Here is a 22,172-nt window from a genome sequence, read left to right on the forward strand (position 1 = left end):
GTGATGGTGGGAGGTTCTATTCCAGAACTGGTTATCTCAGCGGAAAAATGGAATCATAGCTTTGGGCTAGCTTCTTTGAAATTCCCTCACCTTATTTCTCCTGGTTACAAAGTGGCTGCGCAGCTCCAGCATTACATCCTTGTCTAGCATCTTCGAAGGCAATCAGAAAAGGACTCCCCTCTCCTCAGGATCTGTTTTTATCAAAGGAGAAAGCTTCTCAGAACCCTCAGCTGGTTGACTTCTCCAGTGACCAGAATCAGATTACATGATCACAATCAAACCAAAAACTGGCACAGGGAATCAGATTTTATAACTGACTTAGACCAATCATAGTTCATCTCTCTCCATTTTTTTGGGGGGGGGGGTAGGGAGTGGGAGAGAGCATGAGTAGGGGTGGGCAGAGATAGAGAGAGAATCTTAAGCAGGCTCCATGCCCAGTGAACTGAGCCTCAGGCAGGACTCAATCTCACAACCCTGAGATCATGAACTGAACTGAAATCAAGAGTCAGACACTTAACCAGCTTCAGCCTCTCACGTGCCCCAGTCCATCTCCTTTTAATAAGGGCATGGAGCACTGGGTGTGGTACATAAACAATGAATTTTGGAACGCTGAAAAAAAAATAAAATTAAATAAAATTTTTAAGGAAAGAAAGAAAAAAAAAAAAACAAGGGCATATCTTTTCTGAGTATATTGCCATCCTACACCTGAATAAAAGTCGGGTTTGTAAGAAAGGGAGGAAGGAATGTTTGTTGGGTAGACATCCATTAGTTTCTGTCTATAAGGTACTGTTTGTTGATAGGATTTTGTTGCAAAAAAGGCAGTTAACAACCATTGTGTTATAGATACTAAATTCCCATGTTATAGAACAGAGACTTTTCTTACTTGAACGCTTACTCATTTTTAAATTTTCTCATTCAATTGGGTGTTCCATTGGTCCTCTAAGCAGGAAATCATTTATAGGTGTTTTGTTGACCCTATGAATCACAAAACTTGTGCGTGGATCCCCATGCACTAGTTTCTATACATGAATCCTCAGCTATGTGACCTTGAGCAAGTCCCTTTTATAGGAGAAAGGGACTCTAAGGACCCTTCCTGCCTTAATGGGTTTTGTTTCTAAGATCCAGCACTGCCCTCAGGAAGCTCCCGTCCAGATTGGTGAAGCCAACAACTAATTCACAGGTTGGCAGAAAATGAATGAGTGATAGCTTGAGGTCCAGACATATCCTGAGAATAGCCGGAGTGCTGACGACTCGTCCCAGATGAAGGCATCCAGAAAGATGCAAAAGGAAGGACTGGAACTCATTTTGCTCTTTGATTTTCTGGCACTCTCTTAGGAGAACTCACCCCATGGAAGCAAAGTCCTACAGCTGATCCTGAGTGACCCAGACTCCCCAGAGAATGGTCCCCCCTACTCATTCCAAATCACCAAGGGGAATGATGGTTCTGCCTTTAGAGTGACCCCTGATGGATGGCTGGTGACCACTATGGGCCTGAGCAGGAGAGTCCAGGAATGGTATCAGCTTCAGATCAAGGTGAGAGCTGTGTTGGGCCACTGGTGGTGACTATGGGGACAGTAGTGTGCTGGCGAAAGCACCGCCAGTGCTTCAACTATTAGGGGGAAATGTATAGAGTTCTTACTAGGTGCTGGGCACTAGGCTAAGTGCTTCACATGCATTATTGCATTAAATCCTCACAACAGGTTTTAGGGTGGGTAGAGTTACCACCCCTGCTTTAAAGATGTGGCAACTGAGGCACAGGGAGGTTGAGTGACTGGCTTAAAGTAATACTACCAATAAGTGGCAGAGGTGGGTTGCTTCAGACCAAATATTCTGATCCTAGAGCCTAAGCTCCAAATTCCCGCACAGCTTCCAGGCAGAACAACACTCTCACCCTGGCTCTAACTCCTTGAGATGGGCCAGGAAAGCTCTCTGAATCTCACAAGAACTGCTGTGGGGTCCAAATTGGAGAAGATATATATGTGTTTAAGGTGTTATGGTGGTGCTGCAAAGGGTAGAGTGAGAATAGCGAAAAGGGAAGAGTCAAGATGGTAGTTAATCATTTCTTCTTCTTTTCATTCCCTCAAAATCCCTTCCTAAATCTCAAGTCCTTGTGGACCCTGTTATTCTGTGAACTTTTCTGTGATATAGCATCCTTTTCAGGATGATATATCCATCCATTCACCCAGCTGGCCAGTCAGTGATTTGCTAAACCTTTCAACAAATATTGAGCACCCGTCCTGTGCCAGGCCCTATGCCCGCTGCTAGTGTTACAGCAAGGGGAAAGGAGGGGTTGATCCCTGTCCCTGGGGGCTTTTGATTCTAGTCATGGAGATAAACAGTAAATGAATGAAGAAAGAAAGTGCCTTGAAAAGCACAGAGGAGACATATTCAGAGGGCGGCTGCCCTCATGAGGAAGGGACATTTGAGCTGGGACCGGAGAGGAGCCAGTCATGTTGACAATGGGCATGAGAATGTTGCAAGCTGGAACAAGATAAGCCAGCTCTTGAGTTGGGAAGGAGCTTGAAGTGACCTGAGATGGGGCCAATTTGGTCAGCATAGTGATCTTACTGGGAATAAAGCTGAAGAGATGGGTTGGGTAGATCATGGAGTCCTCTTGGCTTGGGTGACCATACTACTTGAGGTCCAAACTGTGATGCACTTGAGAGGGAAAGAAGCCCTAAAAGTAGTTAATTGGCGATCACTGAGCCACAACAGGGTCAATCAGTGAAAATCAAGACTGATCTGGGCAAACCAGGATGTACAGCCATCCTAATTATAAGCCTTCATAATACTTTTAGCATTACTTCCAATTCCAGCTGGAGAGAGTGGTGCGGAAACCTTGAGCTGATAACAAAGATGCAAGAAGTGGACAGACTAGGGACAAGCTCTGCACGGAAATAAACAGGAGTCAGTGATAGACTGGATACGGGGAGAGAGAGAAGAATCAGGGGTGACTCCCAGGTTTGGAACCTGGGAGTGAAGACTGGGCCGTGGGGCCATTGCTGAGGCCAGAAATATGGTGCAGTGGGGGAAGGACAGGTTTATGAGTAAAATGAGGACTCTGTTTTGCATATGTCACCTTTTAGGTGCCCATGAGACACTGACATGGAGGTGTCCGGTAGGTAGTTGGGAATGGGAGTCTGCAGCTCAGAGGACAGGTGTGGGCTAATGTAGAGAGTTTTCAAAGCTAAGGGCATGGACATAATTGCCTTCCAAGCAATGACCTCTGTCTCCTGACCCAGACAATCACAGTAATTATCTGCCTCACATCCTCTTGCACTTTTCTTGTACTTATGCTTTCATTCATTAGGAGGCACTAGAGGCCAGCAAAGAAACAGATTATGGACACAGGTTCAGATTCTACTCTGGCCTTACCTGCTCTATGACCTTGGGCGAGTTACTTGACCTCTAAGCCTCAGTTATAGTTTTTGTAAATGGAAGACTTCCTGGTATCTATCTCATAAGAAAGGTTAGGGTTAGGGTTAAGGTTGATAAGCTATCTCAGATCACGCATCAGAAGCATTAGAAGTGACCAGCATACAGTCTGCGCTCAGGTGATGCCAGCTGTATGTTATGCTTAGCAGCAGTATTAATTACTGTTGTTGCTATTCATATCCCACTGGTGTTACACAGAAATCCCAGCACTGGGTGTAATTTCACAACTTGTTCACCCACTCAAAGGACTAGAATACAAGTGAACAAGATATTAGGTATAGAGAAAGTTGTGGAGACTCCTTGTGACAGCTGTGAAAGAGATAAAGTCACTGAATGAAACTTTGTCCTTGCTAATCAGGACAGAAAGTTGCAAGGATGTTTGGCAAAATATGAAAGGAAAAGGCATTTTCAATTTACATTCTTTTCCTTGTGCAACTGTGGTCATAGCATGGCCTTGTTAGAACTTTCAGTGGCTTTCCATGGCTCTGACATAAAACCCAACCAAGTGCTCCTCAGCCCATCAGTGACGGGGTGGCCTCCCTTGTGCCCCTGCCTGGTCCTCAGCCCTGCCCACTTGCTCCAGCAGCCAGGGCCCTTCTGCCCTATCGAGCTCACTGTGTTCTTTCTACTCTAGGGCTTGACACTTGCTGTTCCCTTTGTCACCTCCTCTCCTCAACTCTTCTCATCCCTTAGGACTCAGTTCAAGTGTCACATTCTCCTCAAGTGTTATGACTTCCCTCCTAACCAATCTGAGTACGGAAGCTCTCACTCTTCAGATCTCTGTCTCATGCTCCATTTTCCTCCTTTACAGCACTTTATCCATGTCTGACATTGTCTTGTTTATTTTTAGTAACGTATTGATGGTATTTTTTCTCCTGATCACCGTAGAGGGCCTGGCCTGTAGAAAGCAATCAGTACATATTTGTTGGCTGACCTGAGGAAGAAACACCCACTCTAGACACTAGTAAAGGGGGATCTCCCATCCAAGTACTAACCAGGCCCGACCCTGCTTAGCTTCCGAGATCAGACAAGATCAAGGGGATCTCAAACAGAAACTCCTTAGGCTGACGGGGGCCACAAAGGATGCATACTGGAGTCAAGAAGAGACATTTGATGACTCGCTTAAGGATAGAGACAGAATGAGAGATGTTGGAGAGGGAGAAAACGTGAGTGCAAGTGACTGGAGAGATTTAGGAAGAGGCTCAGAGAGCTGTCAGATGAGGAAATGGAGTTGAGTTTGACTGTGTGGTATGGGATATAACTCCCTCCACAATACTTTCAGTGCTTTGGAGTTATTGTTCTCTTTCTCAACTGTGACGGTGTAGTGAGCCTGCCCTCAGGTAGAGAGACTGGCTGCCCCAGGAGGCCACAGACAGCTGTGGTAATGCAGTCCTGTGGTAATGCCCATGCTTGTTCTGTCCACAGGTGTCAGACAGTGGCATCCCTCCCCTCTCGTCTTCGACATCTGTCAGTGTCCATGTCACGGAGCAGAGCCACTACCCACCCTCTGCCCTCCCACTGGAGATCTTCATCACCATTGGGGAGGAGGAATTCCAGGGTGGCATGGTGGGCAAAATCCATGCCACAGACCGAGACCCGCAGGACACGCTGACCTACAGCCTGGCAGGAGAGGACAACGTGGCCAGGCACTTCTCAGTGGGCGCATTCGATGGCAAGATTATTGCCGCCCAGGACCTGCCTCGTGGCCGCTATGCATTCAACGTCACAGTCAGTGATGGGACCTTCGCTGCCACTGCTGGGGTCCATGTCCATGTGTGGCACGTGGGGCAGGAGGCTCTGCAGCAGGCCATGTGGTTGGGCTTCCACCAGCTCACCCCGGAGGAACTGGTGAGCGACCACTGGAGGAACCTGCAGAGGTTCCTCAGCAACAAACTGGACATCAAACGAGCTAACATCCACCTGGCGAGCCTTCAGCCTGCAGAGACCACAGCTGGGGTGGACGTGCTCCTGGTCTTTGAGGGGCATTCTGGAACCTTCTACAAGCTCCAGGAGCTGGCATCCATCATCACTCGCTCAGCCAAGGAGATGGAGCACTCGGTGGGAATTCAGATGAGGTCAGCCATGCCTGTGGTGCCCTGCCAGGGCCCAAGCTGCCAGGGTCAAATGTGCCAAGAGACGGTGCACCTGGACCCCAGGGTGGGCCCCACGTACAGCACAGCCAGGCTCAGCATCCTGACCCCGCGGCATCGTCTGGAGAAGAGCTGCTCCTGCAACGGTAAGGAACAGGCTTCCCCAAGACAATCAGCACTGCAGGGCTTAGCCAGACTCACTGTAGGGATGGAGATCCCAAGGAGGCCCCATGGGGTAGTTAGAGGGGTGTTTTAGCAGGGCTAGGCCATAGGCCACCAGGGATGGGTAGTGGCCTCACAGAATCTAGTCATGGAATAGCACCCTATTCCTGGTCACTTTCTGGAGTTTTGAAACTAGCAGTAAGGATACAAGAAGCAGTTAGTAGGATGACTGAAAGCACAGACACTGGCATCAGACGCCTGGGTTTAAATCCCAGCTCTGCCGCTTGTGAGCCAAGTGACCTTAGGAAAATTATCTAGCCTCTCCGTGTCTTTGGGCTGTTTATGGGGGTTAAATGAGTCTTAAATATCAAGAGCTTGCTTAGAAAAGTGCCTGATATAGAAAGCAGTCACTAACATGAGTTACTAATAGTATTACTATTAGTACTACCGCCCGGTGGTTATAACCTCAGATTTTAACTCCAGCTCCCTCTCTTACTAGCTGTGTAACTTGGAGTGGGTTACTAAGTCCTCAGAGCTGTAGATTCTCATCTATAAAATAATGAAAATATTATCATCTGCCTTCTGGAGTTGGTTTGGGGAGTAAATTACTCAATGGATATAAAAGCACCTAACTTTTATCTGGTCCGTAAGCACAATGTCCATGATGGCTGTCATTCACATGGTAGCAGTTATGGCTAGACAGACTCTGCAATGTGCCTGATGCTGTATATGTTACTGAAACTGATTGTCACCAACATTAGTTCACCTGAAACTTCATGGCCTCCTGTGAGGGGCTGGTCTAAATACCTGTGTGTCCCACTCTAAAGGCTGAGCTCTTCACCAAGATCTACAGGAAGTCAGTTTCTTCCTGTGGACTCACCCCAGCACCCCTGGCATCAAGAATCCATGCCCTTGACCAGCTCAGGAGCATCGGCAAAAGTCTCCAGTTCACCATCGCCCCCTCCCTGGCCTGGTCTACCCTTTATGGGTTCCCCCTTTTGCATTAGGGAAATTCTTTCTCTAAAGATTGGTGGACTTTCTCCAGGTCCCACTGTATTTAGGCTGGGTGAGCTACTCTTGGCTGTGTGTGTGTTTATGGGGCAGAGTGAGGGTAGGGGAGTGCTTCCTTTCTGTGTCTCTTGCTCCAGAGTTGCCTGCAAGGAAAGCCGTGACAGTCGAAGGTTCTCTCTTGGTCACCTGGCACTAGACAGCAGAGGCTCTAAAAATTCACACTCGTGCAACATCACCTGGGGAGTGTGGTTTTACTTTTTTATTTTTTAAAAAGATTTTACAGACAGAGATCACAAGTAGGCAGAGAGGCAGGCATAGAGAGGTGGAAGCAGGTTCCCCACTGAGGAGAGAGACCGATGCGGGGCTTGATCCCGCATTGAGCCCAAGGCAGAGGCTTAACCCACTGAGCCACCCAGGTGCCCCTGGGGAGTGTGATTTTAAAAGAGACCCACTCCTAAGGGTCACCTCCAGGTGTATTATTTAGAAGGTCTTGGGTGAGGCCTAGAATTGACATTTTTTATGAAGTTTTTATTTTAATTCCAATATAGTTAGCGTAGAGTGTTGTATAAGTTTCAGGTGTACAATACAGCAATTCAGCAATTCTGTACATTGTTCAGAGCTCATCACAATAAATGTGCTCAATCCCCTTCACCCATTTCACCCATCCCCCATACACTCCCCAAACATTAGTTTGCTCTCTATAGTTAAGTCTGTTTCTTGGTTTCTCTCTCCATCTCTCTCTCCTTGGAATTGGCATTAGCACCTCAGGCAATTCGGAAGCAGGTGGTCCAAGGGCTGCTCTTTGAGAAATACCAGAGGTTGGCTTGCCAATCGTCAGAATCACTCAGAGGGGTGATTTGTTGTTTTTAAAAATATTTTGGTGAAATGAAATGCGGCACACAGAAAAGTCTACGTGCCACGGTTTTCACGAACCAAATACACCCGTGTAACTGGCACTTACAGCCAGGATCACCACGTGTCCAGCTACCCAGGAGCCCCTCTTGGTCTCTCTTCTAGTCAATACACCCATAATGGGCAGATTTTTAAAATGCAGCTTCTCATGTACCTCAGGAACTAGTGAGTCTTACTCTCTGAGGATAGAGCCTGGCATTCTGTATTTTAAAGTTCTCTCCAGCTGATCTTCAGCAAGGTCTGGGAATTCCTAGATGATCTAGATCATCTTCAGCCTCCCATCCGGTAATGACTTATAACAACAGAATTGCCTGCAGCAGAGAGTTTTAGATGACGGACAGCCTCCGGATCTCGAAATCCCATGTGCCTAAGGCTTCCTGGTTTTTCTTTCTCCTCTTGGCTTTTGTCCCCCTCTCTTCAACAGTCTAGGGTATCTGGGGCCCTATACAGCTCCTCCCCTTGCCTGATGACTGATAAGCTTGTTCACACTGAGGTTTTAGGGATTTAACAGCTGGACTCCCTTCTGGGGAGGATAGTGCTTAATATACGTATAACACAGAATTCTCCAAGGTGGCCGGCAGAATGCTATTTCCTAGGGCTTGGAAGAGGTGGTCCCCATAAGAGGATCCCATGGTCAAATCAGCTGGAGAAAGTCAAGTTGATGTGGAGCCTCCTGACTCTGCAACTATGTGCTAGCAGTTGCTATGGGGGGATGTGCACACAGGACTTCACAGAATTCTGCATCCCCTTCCTCGGTCGCAGTGACTTTGGACCTCTCAGCAGCGATGCATCTGGTTATGAGCTTCTCAAATGGTTACACTCCTAATGACGAAGGGGAGATCTTGAGGCAAAGCACCTTCATGCATATATGCAAAATCCTCTCCAATTCTGCCTCTTTCTCCCCACCCAGTGATGTCAGAAATAAAAAAGAAACTATGTAGGATAGAAATTTTGATTTCCACACATTTCATTGGTAGCATTTCTGGCTTGATTCTTGCTTTCTCGGTGGTTTGAGCTCATAGTTCCTGAGACCCAAGGCAAGGGTCTCTGGGGACAAAAGAAAGTGTGCAGGGGGATGGTGTCTGTCTGGCTGCAGGATCCTGGATGGGTAACTCCCCCCACCCTGACTCACCAAGAAGCCTCACTTCTATAGGATGTGAACAATGTCACCCAAGGGTTGAATGAGACAGAGTCAGTTCAAGAACTCTGTGGGGGACCTCGTCATGTGGAGCTAAAATCTCTGCTTGCTTCTACAGGTACTGCCACAAGATTCAGTGGACAAAGCTTTGGGCGGTACAGTCTTCTGGAGGCACAGAACTGGCACATCCGTTTCCGCCTGAAAACACTCCAATCGCAGGCTGTTCTCCTGTTCAGCAATGAGACAGTGTATGTCTCCCTGAAGGTAAGGTACTGCCAGCCTGAGAGATTTCATGTGGGCGTGCCAGGAGAGGGAGGTGGGGACAGCTTGAGGAATAGCTACGAAGCCCAATTGTTGGCAGAGAAAACCCTGCATGGTTTTCAGGGATGCTGGTGTGACTATTAGTTTAAGGCACAAGACTTTGCAGTTGTGATGCCCAAGCCCCCCACCTGGAGATATATAGCCAAAGACAAGTTGGGCTGCTCTGTGGGAGGAGAGAGAGCACTTCTGAAGATAGAGGGAGAAATGGAGGCCACCTAGTCATGTGGGGGTTTTTTGTTTTGTTTTATCACTTTTGCTGAGTAACAAACCAGTGTTTTCCAGGATGAGTAGGAAGTTGGCTACCACTAGGGTGCTCAAGACTACAAACACAGCATTAAGTTACATGGAATCACATGGAAGAAAAAGGAATTTCCTTTCTCATGGTCTTTCAGTCCTTCTGATTAATCTTGTAGAATATCTTAGTTTGCCTGCCTGACTTTAACGCCTCCAACACAAAAGCCAATCTCCCACTTTGACAAAGAACAAATGGACTTTGGCAGCTAGTTGGAAATTAATTATGCGATAAATATTTATCAAGCATCTGCTAAGTAACAGGCACTGTTCTAGACAGTGTTCTCATCAGTGAATAAGACAAAAATCCCTCTGAGAGCTTTCACCCTGTAGGGGAAGACTGACAATAAACATAAACATAATAGCTCAGAAAATCTTAATTTGTCCAAATGTGATAAGTGCTTTGGCTTTAACAACCAAAAAAAGGGTTAAGGGGATTAGGACTATGGGAAGTTTCAATTTTAAGTAAGTTGATCAGGGAAGTCTTTACTGAGTTGGTAACTAAACCATAATATAAAGGGGGTAAGGGAATTAGCTAGGTAGCATTCTAGGTAGAGGGAATAGCAATGCAAAAACGTTTTGGTAGGGGAATGTTTCACAGGTTTAAGAACATCCCAGATGTGTATATGGCCTGAGTAAAGTAAGCAAGGGAGGCAGTAGTAGTAGGATTTGGGGTCAGCGATACAGTGGGCTGAGGGAGTATCCATGAATTCTCATAGGCCATTGAAGGACTTCAGCTTTTATTCTGAGCAAAATGGAGGGCATGAGAAGGTTTGAGCAGAGAACTGACATGATATGACATTTTTAAAAGGACCCTGATGGCTCCTGTGTTGAAAAACAAGTTTAGAGAAACAAAGATAAAAGCAGAGACCCACCCAAGATGGTACTGTGACAGTTCAGGTGAGAGATGGTGGTGGTCTAGATCAGGGTAATGACAGTGAACTGGGAAGAAGAGTTGACAGTCTAGATAGATTTTTGAAGGTAAAACCAAGAGGACTTCCTGATGAATCGAATGAGGGCTGGGAGAGAAAGCAAGGAGTAAGATTTGGGCCTGAATTATTAGAAGGAATGGAGTTGCTGCCAACAGACTTAGGGAAGAATATGGGTAGAGCAGGTTTGGGGAAGATCATAAGTTCAGTTTTGAGATGTAAGTTTGAGATGCCTACTAGACTTCCAAGTGGAGCTGGATAAACAAGTCTAGTGTCTGTGAGAAAAGTCTCAGATAGAGATGAAGATCTGGGTACCTTCAGCATATACTTAGTATTGAAAGCCATCAAACTGGATGAGATCACCAGGAAGTGTAGATTGAAAAAAGAGTAGACCAAGGATTCATCCTTGTGATACTCCAAATTGAGATGTCTGAGGGAAGAGAAGGATCCAAAAAAGGAGACTAAAAATGTGCAACCAGTGATGTTGGAGGAAAACCAAGAGTACTGTATCCAGGAAGCTGAATGAAGAACATGTATCATGAAGGAAGGAGTGACCAGCTGATAACATGCTGCTGAGAGATGAGTGAGATGGGTGATATTAATCACTGGACTTGGGAACACCACAGTCACTAAATACCCTGACACCAGTGGTTTCAGTATCATGGTGGGTGGGTTGAAATTTTGCTGCAAAGAGGAAGCAAAGAAAGAAGGTGATCTCTGGTGAGAGAAGTGGGTTCAAGAAAACTTTTTTAAAAGATTAGAGTAATAACAGCATGTTTGTGTGATGACTGGAATGGTACAATAGAGAATGAACAAACAAAGATGTAGGGAAAAGAAAGGAGAGTCAATGGAAACTAGTCCTTCAGGAGTGAAGGGGGGTGGGACCAAGTGCATGAATGGAGAGACTGGCTTCCACCAAGGTGAATAGAGGTGATGGTAAGAGTGCCTGCAAGTCCCCACCCGACTGGTGAGAGTGAGGATGGGCAGGGGAGCTTCAGGGGTTCGAGGAGAGAGAGGTTGTGAATCTGGGAGAGTAAACCGAGGAAGATAGCATAATTAGGCACCATGAAGGTCTCAATTGAAACTTGCAGTCATGAAATTAAAGGGAGATGAATAAATAAGGTTGTGTGCTTTTCTTCAGCTATGTTCAGCTCAGTGATGCTCACATACAGTAGGGAGAATTGGATTTTGCCAGATTTGTGTGGTTTGCCAAGTGAGTTCTACTATGTAGGAGAGGACAGGAGTTTGGCTATGTAATTTAAGCTGGATAAGGAGAGAGGTGAGAACCTTCCAGAGGTTGAGAGACAATGAAAAGTTGGTTGGACCAATGGATTTGTGGTCCTGGCTAAGTGAAAGGAGAGATTTAAAGACAATGCTTTGAGTTTACAAACTATAATAATAGTAAATTTCCTTTAAAGTAAATATCTGTATAGGTAGTATACAACCAGGGCAAGAATTGGGGAAGTGATGTACAAATGGCTAACTTCTGTAAAACACTGGATTGGATTTTCAAATTTCACCCAGAGAAGGCTCTACACAACCCAGACTGACCACAGGAGCCCTACCTCTTGGGTTTAGGTAAACCAAAATGATATAACCCAGTTGTTCTCAGACTTCTTGATTTCAGGACTTTTTCATACTCTTAAAAATAATTAAAGATCCTAGGGAGGTTCTGTTCATGTGGGTTAGAGCTAGCAATATTTTCAGTACTAGAAATTAAAACTGAGAAGTGTTAAAATCTTTATTAATTCATTTAAAAATAGCAAGAAACCTATTACATGTTGACATAAATACCATATTATTGTGAACAATAATTACATTTTCCAAAATTAAGAAAAAAGAAGAGTGGCACTGTTTTACATTTTTTGCATATCTCTCTTACATATGGCTTTATAGTAGATGGCTAGAGTTTCATATCTACTTCTGTGTTCATCTGTTGTGATAGCCATGTCTGGAAATCACTGCATATTTGTGAGAGAATGAGAGTAGAAAAGGCAAATAATGTTTTAGGATTATTATAAAAATGGTTTCCCCTTGCGGGTTCCCTGGAAAGGTCTTAGAGACCCACTTTGAGAACTGAAGAACTGTTGAATAAGAGAGTCGGAGTGAGAGGGGTTTTTGGTGTCCTTGAGGGCCAACTTGAGGAGCACAGAACATGGGAGAGGCCTACAGAGAAGAATCCAAAAAAGACAGTCTCAGGCAGCAAGGCTTCTCTGGGCATCAGTTTCCTCATCTGTGAAATGGAGATGCCATCCCTGCCCAGATCACACCATGGAATATAGTAAGGGCCAAATGAGACCATAGAACAGCTTTTATGCTCTACAAAGACAATGTTTGAAACAGCCTTGAAAATCCCCCAATACTACTTCTCCCACCCATGAAAATCAACCAACATTCTTTGCACTGGTATTCTGTTAACAGTACTTTTTAATAAGGACTTGTTAGTTTTGCTGATGGCCATCTGGGTTTTCTTTGCAGCTGGCTGATGGAGTGCTCCAGCTGGAATACCACTGCCCGGGTGGTTTCTATGGAAATCTTTCCTCCTGGCTCCACGTGAATGACCAAGAGTGGCACTCCATTGTGGTGGAGGAGATAGACACTTCCATTCGCCTGTTGGTTGACAGCTCAGGCAATGCCTCCCTTGTGCTCCCAGAGAACTGCCAGGGTCTCAGGCCTGAAGGAGATCTCTTTCTGGGTGGCCTTGTTCTCTTGCATTCTTCCCCAGTTGTGTCCCAGGGTTTTGAAGGCTGCCTGGATGCAGTTGTGATCAACGGAGAGGCGCTGGAGCTGCTGGTCCATGGCAAGAAGTCATCAGGGTTGCAAGAGAGGCAGGCCCTCACCCAGTGCTGCTCACACAGGGATGACTGCAGCCAAAACCCATGTCTCAATGGCGGCAAGTGCTCACAGACCCATGGGGCAGGTAAGGGCTGGAAACAACTTCAAGGTTTATCCCAGGAGGGCTCTTCAGAAGACCCCAGCACATTGAACTAGCAATCATATATCACTGGAGAGTTTGCAAAGTATATTCCTTCAGCACAGCCCCATGAGGGAGAGAAAGGTTGAAAGAAAGCTGTCAATAATTTCATTTCATGGCACAGGAAACTGCTGGGCTATGTAAGGGCTGCCCAGATGGATGAAGGAACTACCCAAGGTCACAAAGCTGTTAAGTGAGAGAGGTGCATTTGGGGTACAGATTTCAGTGGAGCACTCCTCCCCTGATGCCAGATGTCTCTCTCTTCCCCTTACTATCTTGTGAGTAATCCACTAGGTTTACACTAAGGGAAGCCAAGAGTCTTTCTACTTTCTTTCTACTTGTTTGGATGGGGGATCAGCATGAACAGGGACCTCTGGTGCCACCGGTCAATTTCATTACACACCTTAGTGTTATATTCGGTCCATGCTAGGTTTCTCTTTTATATTCCTCTTCACTGTGTATTTGGCTGCCTCTCCCCCACCCCAAACCCACAGGCAAACATGTAAAGTGTTTTTTTTTTAAAGATATTTATTTATTTATTTATTTGACAGAAAGAGATCACAAGTAGGCAGAGAGGCAGGCAGAGAGTGGGGGCAGGAAGCAGGCTCCCCGCTGAGCAGAGAACCATTGCGGGGCTCGATCCCAGGACCCTGAGATCATGACCTGAGCCGAAGGCAGAGGCTTTGACCTACTGAGCCACCCAGGTGCCCCACATCTAAAGTTTTTAAATGAGTTCTTGCAAAATATATATCACTGGTTTTACACATGCTTGGATTTCTAACTATATGTGATACAAATATTTTTTAGTTTTCCATCCACACTGTCACAATTCATATTCATTGCTTTTCTTGTGGCTCCATGCCCCCGTGTGTGTACCTGCATTCACATCTCCCCTCTCTACTCAGCTAGCAACGAACACCCTGGTGGCTTCAACACCCCACCTCCATCAACACTGCTGCGTGAATATCCTCATACATATCTTCTTATGAACCTGTATGAGAACTCCCTTCACACACACACACACACACACACATACACACACACACCCCACACCCAGGGATGGAATTCACACACCCGGAGGATGTAAATCATTATTTTGACTAACTAGGGCCAAATTGCTCTTCAGCCTGGCCACAGCAGCTGCCCTTCTCCCAGCACTGCAGGAGGCTCTGGTGTCTCTGTCAACACTCGGCATTATCCCATTTTCTCATTTTTGCCAGGATAATAGTACTGTCGTTTCCATCTGCAAAGTATCTGATCACTTCTATCTATCCGCACCACCAAGCAGCTGTCATCTCTCCCCCTTGAGTCAGCTGCCTCCCTGTTCTCTCCCTTCTCCCCCTCCGCCTGTGCCTTCCAGCAGGGCACCAGAGTGACCTTTATACAGAGCAGGTCTGAGTGTATCACTTTCCTGCTTGGAAACTTGCAGTGGTTTCCCCTTGCTGTTAAGAGTCCTAATTCCTAATTCCTGCATCTGGCTCACAGGGATGCTCCGGCCCGTCTCACCTCCCTGGCCCCGTAGCCCCGACTCTCCCTTGGCTCTCCAGGCTCTGTCATGTTATGATAATTACTCATATACTGATATTATACACAGTTGGTTCTATAGGTTTGAATCCCAAATTTCCCACTAATTTGCTGGATGACCTTGAGCAAATGTCATGTATTCTTTGTGCCTCATCTCCTCACCTGCCATCAACTTGTACCTGTTCCCTGATGAGGGTAACAGTAACCAATTTCAGCGCTGGCATGAGGCTCCAATGGGCTGATACGAGCAGGTGGTTAGCACAGTGACTCGCACTTAACACTGAGTGCTGTCTAGGATGCCTATAATTCTTTATGGGCCTCTTTTCTGTAGCCTATAGGTTGTTTGAGGCTGGGATCACGTTCCGGGCATCAGTGCCCTGGACGGTGCTTGTCACAGGAGGCACTCACTAACTGAACATGGACATGCAGATCTGCAGACACGCCGAGCCCCCCACCCCCTACCCCCTGTCCCGGAGGGCCTCTCAGCCTGCATCTGCCTGACTCTTTTCCCCCTGCCCTCCTTCCCAGGCTATGTCTGCAAGTGTCCCCCCCAGTTCTCGGGCAGGCACTGTGAACAAAGAAGGGAGAACTGTACTTCAATACCCTGCCTGGAAGGTGGCACTTGCATCTCATCCCCTGAAGGCATCTCCTGTAACTGCCCTCACCCTTATATGGGAGACAGGTAAGCACAGGGGAGCCACCTGCCTTTGGCTCCTCATCCTGGGTTTGGGACCATTAGGAAATGACCTCCGCATTCCTGCCCATGGGAGACCAGGAGCTGAATGCTCCAGTGACCTGGCTTCTTGGTCTTTTCTATGTGCCAAGGCTTCTCCCTCCAGCCACCTGCAACAGAACATGCAGGGAAAGGGGCTTCTCAGTGATTTCTCTAATCTTATTCTGGACGTACTGAATCAGACTCATTAGGCTGGGCTCTGGGAATCTACACTTCTAATCTGCTCTTCAGGCGGATTTTTCATCTTTGCTGAAGTCGGAAAATGGTTGAAGTTATTCTCTGGCACTGGGTGGTGACTTTCTGGAAAGTGGCCTAAGGACAATGACTCCGCTAGGTACAAACACTGCTGTGCTGAACCCCACCGCAAGCTACCTGTGCCTTGTATTATGCTGGTCTGGGGGACTGCAAGAATCCTTAGATCCCTAGAATCCTAGAAGTAAAGAGTTTTGCTAATTATCTGGTTTTAGGGCTCCCCAGTTTGGGAGCCTTTTTTAAAAATTATCGGGGACACTTGTGGAAAATACAGATTTCTGGACCGATTGTATCAGAATCTCCAAGGAATGAGGCCTGGGATCCTATCTATAATAAGCTCCCAAGAGATCCCCTTGTTGTCAGCATGTGCATAAGAGAGCCAATGATGTAGTCCACCCACTCACTTTACACATGGGGAAACTGAGGCCCAGAGAAAGAAAGGGCTTGTCCAAACCGCCCCCCCACCATGTGTTTGTGACCCAAGTCCTTTCTCATCTCTGGCCCCACTGCACACCTCGCTCGGCAGGAGGTGTGTTGGCGGGATACTTCCTGGCTGAAAGTGGTGGTGTTTGCATTTTAAAAGAGGAACTTGGGGAGGACGATGTCTAACCCAAGAGAATAAAGTGTTGGTGGTGAAACTGAAGACACTGGGACTCAAGTAGAATGAAGGGAGCCTTTCTTAATATCCCTCGAAAGTGGATGAAACTGGCCACGGAAGCCTCCTAGGAGCCTTACACCATGGCACGCCAAGCTGGCAGTGACCTGGGAGGTCGTACAATTCCAAGTGCTTGATCTGAACAGTTGTCCAAGGCAAGGTTTGTGCAAGACCAACTGGGTTCCTGTGACCTCCTGAAGAACAGTGGCAACAGTGGTGCCCAGCTGCCACAGCTGCGTGCTGCTGACTTCTCTCTGGGACTCTGACAATATTGCTGAGGACAGCTGGGTATGTTGGCTGCTTCCACCACAGTACGTGGTTGTAAATCTCACCTCAGTGGTGGAGGGTATATCCAATGCCTAGATCACATGAATGGGAAATCATGGGTGTGGCCCAGAGCCTAGATTCCAAATGGTCATGAATGAAGTTGTAGCTGACTCCCACACCTTCCTGGTGGAAGATGGACAGCTCTGATGTTGATCGTTACCATCCATTTTCTTTTCTTTTCTTTTGGTTGAAAATTGGGGAAGGTAGGCTTGACCCCAGGGGTCCATAAATCTTTGTGAGAGGGGACATGGAAAGGGAAGTATAATGACCCAATCCCCTGACTATTTCTCTCTCTCTGCAGGTGTGAAATGGAAGCAAGGGGCTGCTCAGAAGGACACTGCCTAGTCACCCCTGAGATCACAAGGGGTGACTGGGGGCAACAGGAGATTCTGATCATCATAGTGGCTCTGCTGTTTATCATTTTAAGCACCGTCGGGCTCCTCTTCTACTGCCGCCGTTGCAAGTCCCACAAGCCCGTGGCCATGGAGGACCCAGACCTCCTGGCCAGGAGTGTTGGTGTTGACACCCAAACTATGCCTTCCATCGAGCTCAACCCACTGAGCACCAGCTCCTGCAACAATCTGAACCAACTGGAACCCAGCAAGACCTCAGTTCCAAATGAACTGGTCACTTTTGGGCCCAGCTCTAAACAGCGGCCAGTGGTCTGCAGTGTGCCTCCCAGACTCCCGCCAGCTGTGGTCCCTTCCCACTCCGACAATGAGTCCATCATTAAGAGGACATGGTCAGGCGAAGAGATGGGTCAGTATAGCCAGAGGCCCTTAGTCTCTGAAATTGATGGAATAGGGTGGTAGACCTAAACACTCCATTAGGTAAGGCCACCATCCAGTCCAATCCCTTGGGATTGGATATGAAGGAATGTGCTCAAGGTCACTGTGCACTGGTGGCCTGAACCAAATGCCAGCTCTCTGGACTCAGAATCTGTGGCTCATTCCAATGTACCATGACCTCCTCCTCTAAATTCCAACTCATTCCATAGGATTGATATCTCTGGCAGAAACCTGATAGGGATAAATGGGATCCCTGGGGTGAAAGCGGGGGGCTTCTGTTCCTTTGTGCTTTTCTGGGAAAGGAAAGAGCAATAGTCCAAGCTTCTGGTCACCCATTCTGGAGGTATGGCAACCTTGGTCCAGAACTGACTGAACTAGAGGAGGGTTCTTCACCTCACTCTCATCTTTGGCTCAGAAGAAGGTAAATTTGTAAAGCACTTTATATTTTCTGGCTTATTCACCAATAGTTTAAAAAGGTGCTTTCATAAACTTTTTGCTGATATAATCAGAGTCCACAAAGACACAGTAACATGTTCTAATTCACCCAACTATTCAGTAGAAGGGACAGAGCAAGGACCAGGGATGCCTGCTCTCCATTCTTTCAAGCTGCGTCTCATTTAATCACCCTCTGTGACAGATGCCCTCACACTCCCCCAGTCCAAACTGTGTGTCCGTTTCCTTCAGTTAAGGAGACGTAAGTCACCATTAGGACTTGTGATGGAGTTGCTGTTTCCAGCAGAGGTGAGCGGGCTGCTTGGCGTCATCCCCATTTTTCCCTTATTCACTGAATCTTAGATCATCAGTACAGAGTTGCAATATGAGCTGGCTTTAGCTTAAACCTCTGGCCTTGACGTTCAGCCCTGTTGAATTCTAGATACCAATCTAAACTGCCAGAAACAACACACATGAATGGTCACATAACCACCCAGTCTTTTGCCTGTTTCTACCACATGCTGAACTATGTTTAGTAGCTGTAAGACCTGCTGAAACCTTCACCAGGGAAACTCGATGCTCACCCTATCTTGTCATTTTCAGTGTGCCCAGGTGGAGCTGCAGTCTGGCCTCCTACTTACTCCAGGAAGGAACGCTGGGAATACCCCCACTCGGAAATGACCTCTGGCCCTCTGCCACCATCGCCTCACCGCCACCAGGTCCCACCCATGATGCCAGACCCCACTGGCCTCTATGGGGGCTTCCCCTTCCCACTGGAGCTGGAAAACAAGCGGGCACCCCTCCCGCCCCGTTACAGCAATCAGAACCTGGAAGATCTGATGCCCCCACAGCCCCCCAATCCCCGGGAACACCTGCTGGCCCCCTGTCTCAACGAGTACACGGCCATCAGCTACTACCACTCACAGTTCCGGCAGGGAGGGGGAGGGCCCTGCCTGGCAGAGGGGGGCTACAAAGGGGTGAGTATGCGCCTTAGCCGGGCTGGGCCCTCTTATGCTGATTGTGAGGTTGGGGGTGGGCATCCCACAGGGCGGGGCCAGACCCAGGCTCCCCCCAACTATGAGGGCTCTGACATGGTGGAGAGTGATTACGGGAGCTGTGAGGAGGTCATGTTCTAGCTATCCTCAGAGGAAGGTAGGTAGGAGGCCAAGGACTTGGCACCTTCCTCCTGTCTTGTAGGAGTGAATTGAGCATGGCTGAAGAAGTGGGAGGGAAGGCCCCATCCCCAGTCCAGGCTGTGATACTTTGAAATGTGCTCTTGTGGACCCCCCAGCGAGTCCCTGAGGATGGAGGGAAGCTGAGAGTGGAGCTCCAAAAATCTCACTAGGGCCCCCAGCAGGAAGGGGATGTACAGAACAGTTAAGCCTAGAAAACCAGGACAAACTGATTCCTCGGAGGGGCAAGAGGGAGTCTGTCTCACTGACCGCCATCTCTCAGTCCCCAGAGAGGCAGCTCTGCCAGGGAGCGTTCTTACACCTGCTCAAGACTCCATTCTGGATGCAGAGGCAGGTCCACCTGACAGGCAGCTACTACATCAGCCCCAGAGACAAGGTCCAGGGTCCTCTGACCCTGCAGGGCCACAAGGTATCTTCTAAGGGCTGAGAGGTAAGCAGCAGGTGAGCAGGTCACCAAGTCACCTGTGCACCGTGCATCATTCCCACCTAACTGCAGCCTCTGCTCTGTGTGAGGCACTGTGCTAGGTCTGGGATGACAAGGGCTCCTGAGGAGCATCACTTGGCCTCAGTCTCCTTGGGGTCCCACTCCTCTAACGCAGGGTCCAAGGAACTTGCTCTGCCTCTTTAAGTCACAGGACTTTCCACCAGCCAGGGCCTGCCAGAATTCCTGCAGCCCTGAACCTTCTTTGCCAAGGACTTCAGACCTCACGGAACTCTGGGTTCTTCACCCCAAGTTTCTCAAGCACTTTGGGCCACAGGCAGGAAGGACATAATTATTCATTTTTAAAATTCTTAGGCACTTTTCAACCTTGCTGTCTGGATGAGTTGCCCCCAAGGGATTTTTCTTTCCTAGACACAAGGAACTAAAAGCTCCCCATTCAGGGCATCAGGGCAGGGTGAAGGCGTGGAGCTGGACATTGGTGTTCAGGGTGGACACTGCCTTTTCCTGCCCCCCCATCTCAGATGCCTGCCAATCTAAGTGTTACCTGCAGTGACTCAACCCTATGCATGGAGGGTCAATGTGGGCACGTGCCTGCACATGTGGGCACCTCATGTAGAGTATGTGTGTACAAGTGTAGAGAGTATGTAGCCAGGAGTGGCAGGGATGGAGAATTCTGGTGGCCTTGCCATTCCTGCCCCATCAATCCCTTTCTCCGGTCCATTGACTTTTCAATTGTGTTGTTTCTGGAGAAAGAAGTGAAAAGGAAGAGCAATAGACACTCTCACCCACAGTGTTGCTGCTTACAGAGAGGGAGCTGTGTGGGTGAGGGCGTATTGGTTGGAGTGGCTGGTAGCTGTGTGTGTAACTGTATGTGTGACTGACAGGAGGCACGGTTTCACTGGCCATTTGTTGTTGTTGTTTTTTAAAAAATAATAAAGTCTTTTTTATGGTTATTTTGTATGTCACTTATCCTGTTTGGGGTTAGGTCAGGGGAAGGGCACTAGGGTCTATGGGCCCTGCTAAGCTGAGGTTCATGGAATTTGGGGGCCAGAAGGGACCCACTCTGGAGGTCATCAAGCACTGTGATTCCCAAATCCAGAAAAATGGCTAAAATATAGCTCCGTGAGCCCCAAAGCCAGACAGAAAATCAGAACCTCTTGGGGCAGGGCCCAGACCACTCTTTGGGAAAACACCTCTAATTCCAAAACAACTGCCCGCAGTTAGTGGACAAGCCCACTGATCAGCACGTGTAGGAATGGCCTGGGACAAGGCTTCAGGACTGCTGACCCTGGGCAGCACCCTCCCCACCACATTGCACTGGACAGGAGGAGTGAGCTTTACAGCACAAGCCTTGGGAAGCCAGCCCTCCCTGTGCCCAGAGCCAGCCTGTGGCTGCTGCTCCACAGCTCACTCCCAAGTGGATGTGAATATCACCGGGCAACTGTGACACAGGCCTTGCAGGTGATACCAAGACCAGAAAGCCAGTCCTGCCGTTGAGTTCCTGGTGCAGGTGGGGAGGGAAGGCACATCCACGAGAAGCACCACAGCACACATACCACTGTGGCCTCGGGCAGGAATGAATTGGCTTCCTGTTGTTTAGAAGCATAAACAATAAACAGTGACCATTATACTAGGAAGAAATACCAAATAGTATGTAGATAAGATTAACTTATCAGAACTGTGCAGGAAATCACATATAAACTAGTCCAGTGTTGCCCAGACTTCTGTTGTTTTGCTTATCACTGTTGCGATTTTTGTCCTAATACACCTGTATCATTATTTACTTAATTTTCTTTTAGCACATTCCAATTTTTAAAAAAATATCTTTGTTCACCCTAAAATGACATATCCATTCACTAAAGAACTCGAAAGTTACTGTATTTTTCTAGAACACATGAAAACACACAAACATTCAGACTTTTAAAATGACTGTCTATCTGATGTTCCTCGTCCCAAGTCCCACAGAGAAGGGTTTGTCTGAGGTCCTGCAGGTAGAACTTCACAGAGATAAGACCCACATTCAGGTCTGTACCCAGCCTGGTTATCCCCCTACAACACAGCTTGTTCTCCTTCAGGAAGGGGGAGCCTCTTTCCACCCATCCAGGCTTTCCACAATAGGCCCTTCCTTCCCTTTGTCTTCTGGAGCCTGCACTTTCACATGTCAACCATCAGAGGGCACTCTGGGATCAAAAGTCAGCCTACTGACTGCTACAGACCTAAAGGTTTTCAGGGAAATTCTCCCATCTCAAGACTTTGGGGCTCTAATTCCAAAAGTCCTGAGTCTTACACAATGTAACAGTGGAAAAGAAAGGCAGAGATGCAGGTTTCCTGACTTCCGGGCTGGGCATTTTTACAGTTCACCATAATCACCTCCATTTCACTGGCACTTGCTATATGGCAAGTGCTGTGCAAGCACTTGACAGGTCTTGTCTCATTTACTACTCATAAAAGCCCCATGAGGTAAGTGAGGACTCACAACCACGTACAGGGTGGGAGGGCAGCTGGAATTCACTGGACAACAGCAAAGGAGTTGTGAGCCTGCTCATTCAGAGGGCTGTGGAGG

General features: G+C 47.6%; 1 protein-coding gene across 1 annotated transcript in view; it reads left to right on the plus strand.

Moving 5' to 3' along the window:
* The window catches only part of FAT2 (FAT atypical cadherin 2), a 79,887-nt gene extending 59,325 nt beyond the window's left edge, over nucleotides 1-20,562 (plus strand). The window contains exons 18-24 of the mRNA XM_082726184.1: nucleotides 1,336-1,533; nucleotides 4,861-5,671; nucleotides 8,867-9,012; nucleotides 12,768-13,209; nucleotides 15,316-15,469; nucleotides 17,056-17,513; nucleotides 18,578-20,562. Coding sequence (XP_082582310.1) covers nucleotides 1,336-1,533; nucleotides 4,861-5,671; nucleotides 8,867-9,012; nucleotides 12,768-13,209; nucleotides 15,316-15,469; nucleotides 17,056-17,513; nucleotides 18,578-19,110 — 2,742 coding nt within the window. The 3' untranslated portion in view covers nucleotides 19,111-20,562. The remainder of the gene's footprint in view (nucleotides 1-1,335; nucleotides 1,534-4,860; nucleotides 5,672-8,866; nucleotides 9,013-12,767; nucleotides 13,210-15,315; nucleotides 15,470-17,055; nucleotides 17,514-18,577) is intronic.
* Nucleotides 20,563-22,172: the final 1,610 nt, after the last annotated feature.

The sequence above is a fragment of the Mustela nivalis genome (genome assembly GCF_964662115.1).
Source record: "Mustela nivalis genome assembly, chromosome: 3".
Classification (NCBI taxonomy): domain Eukaryota; kingdom Metazoa; phylum Chordata; class Mammalia; order Carnivora; family Mustelidae; genus Mustela; species Mustela nivalis.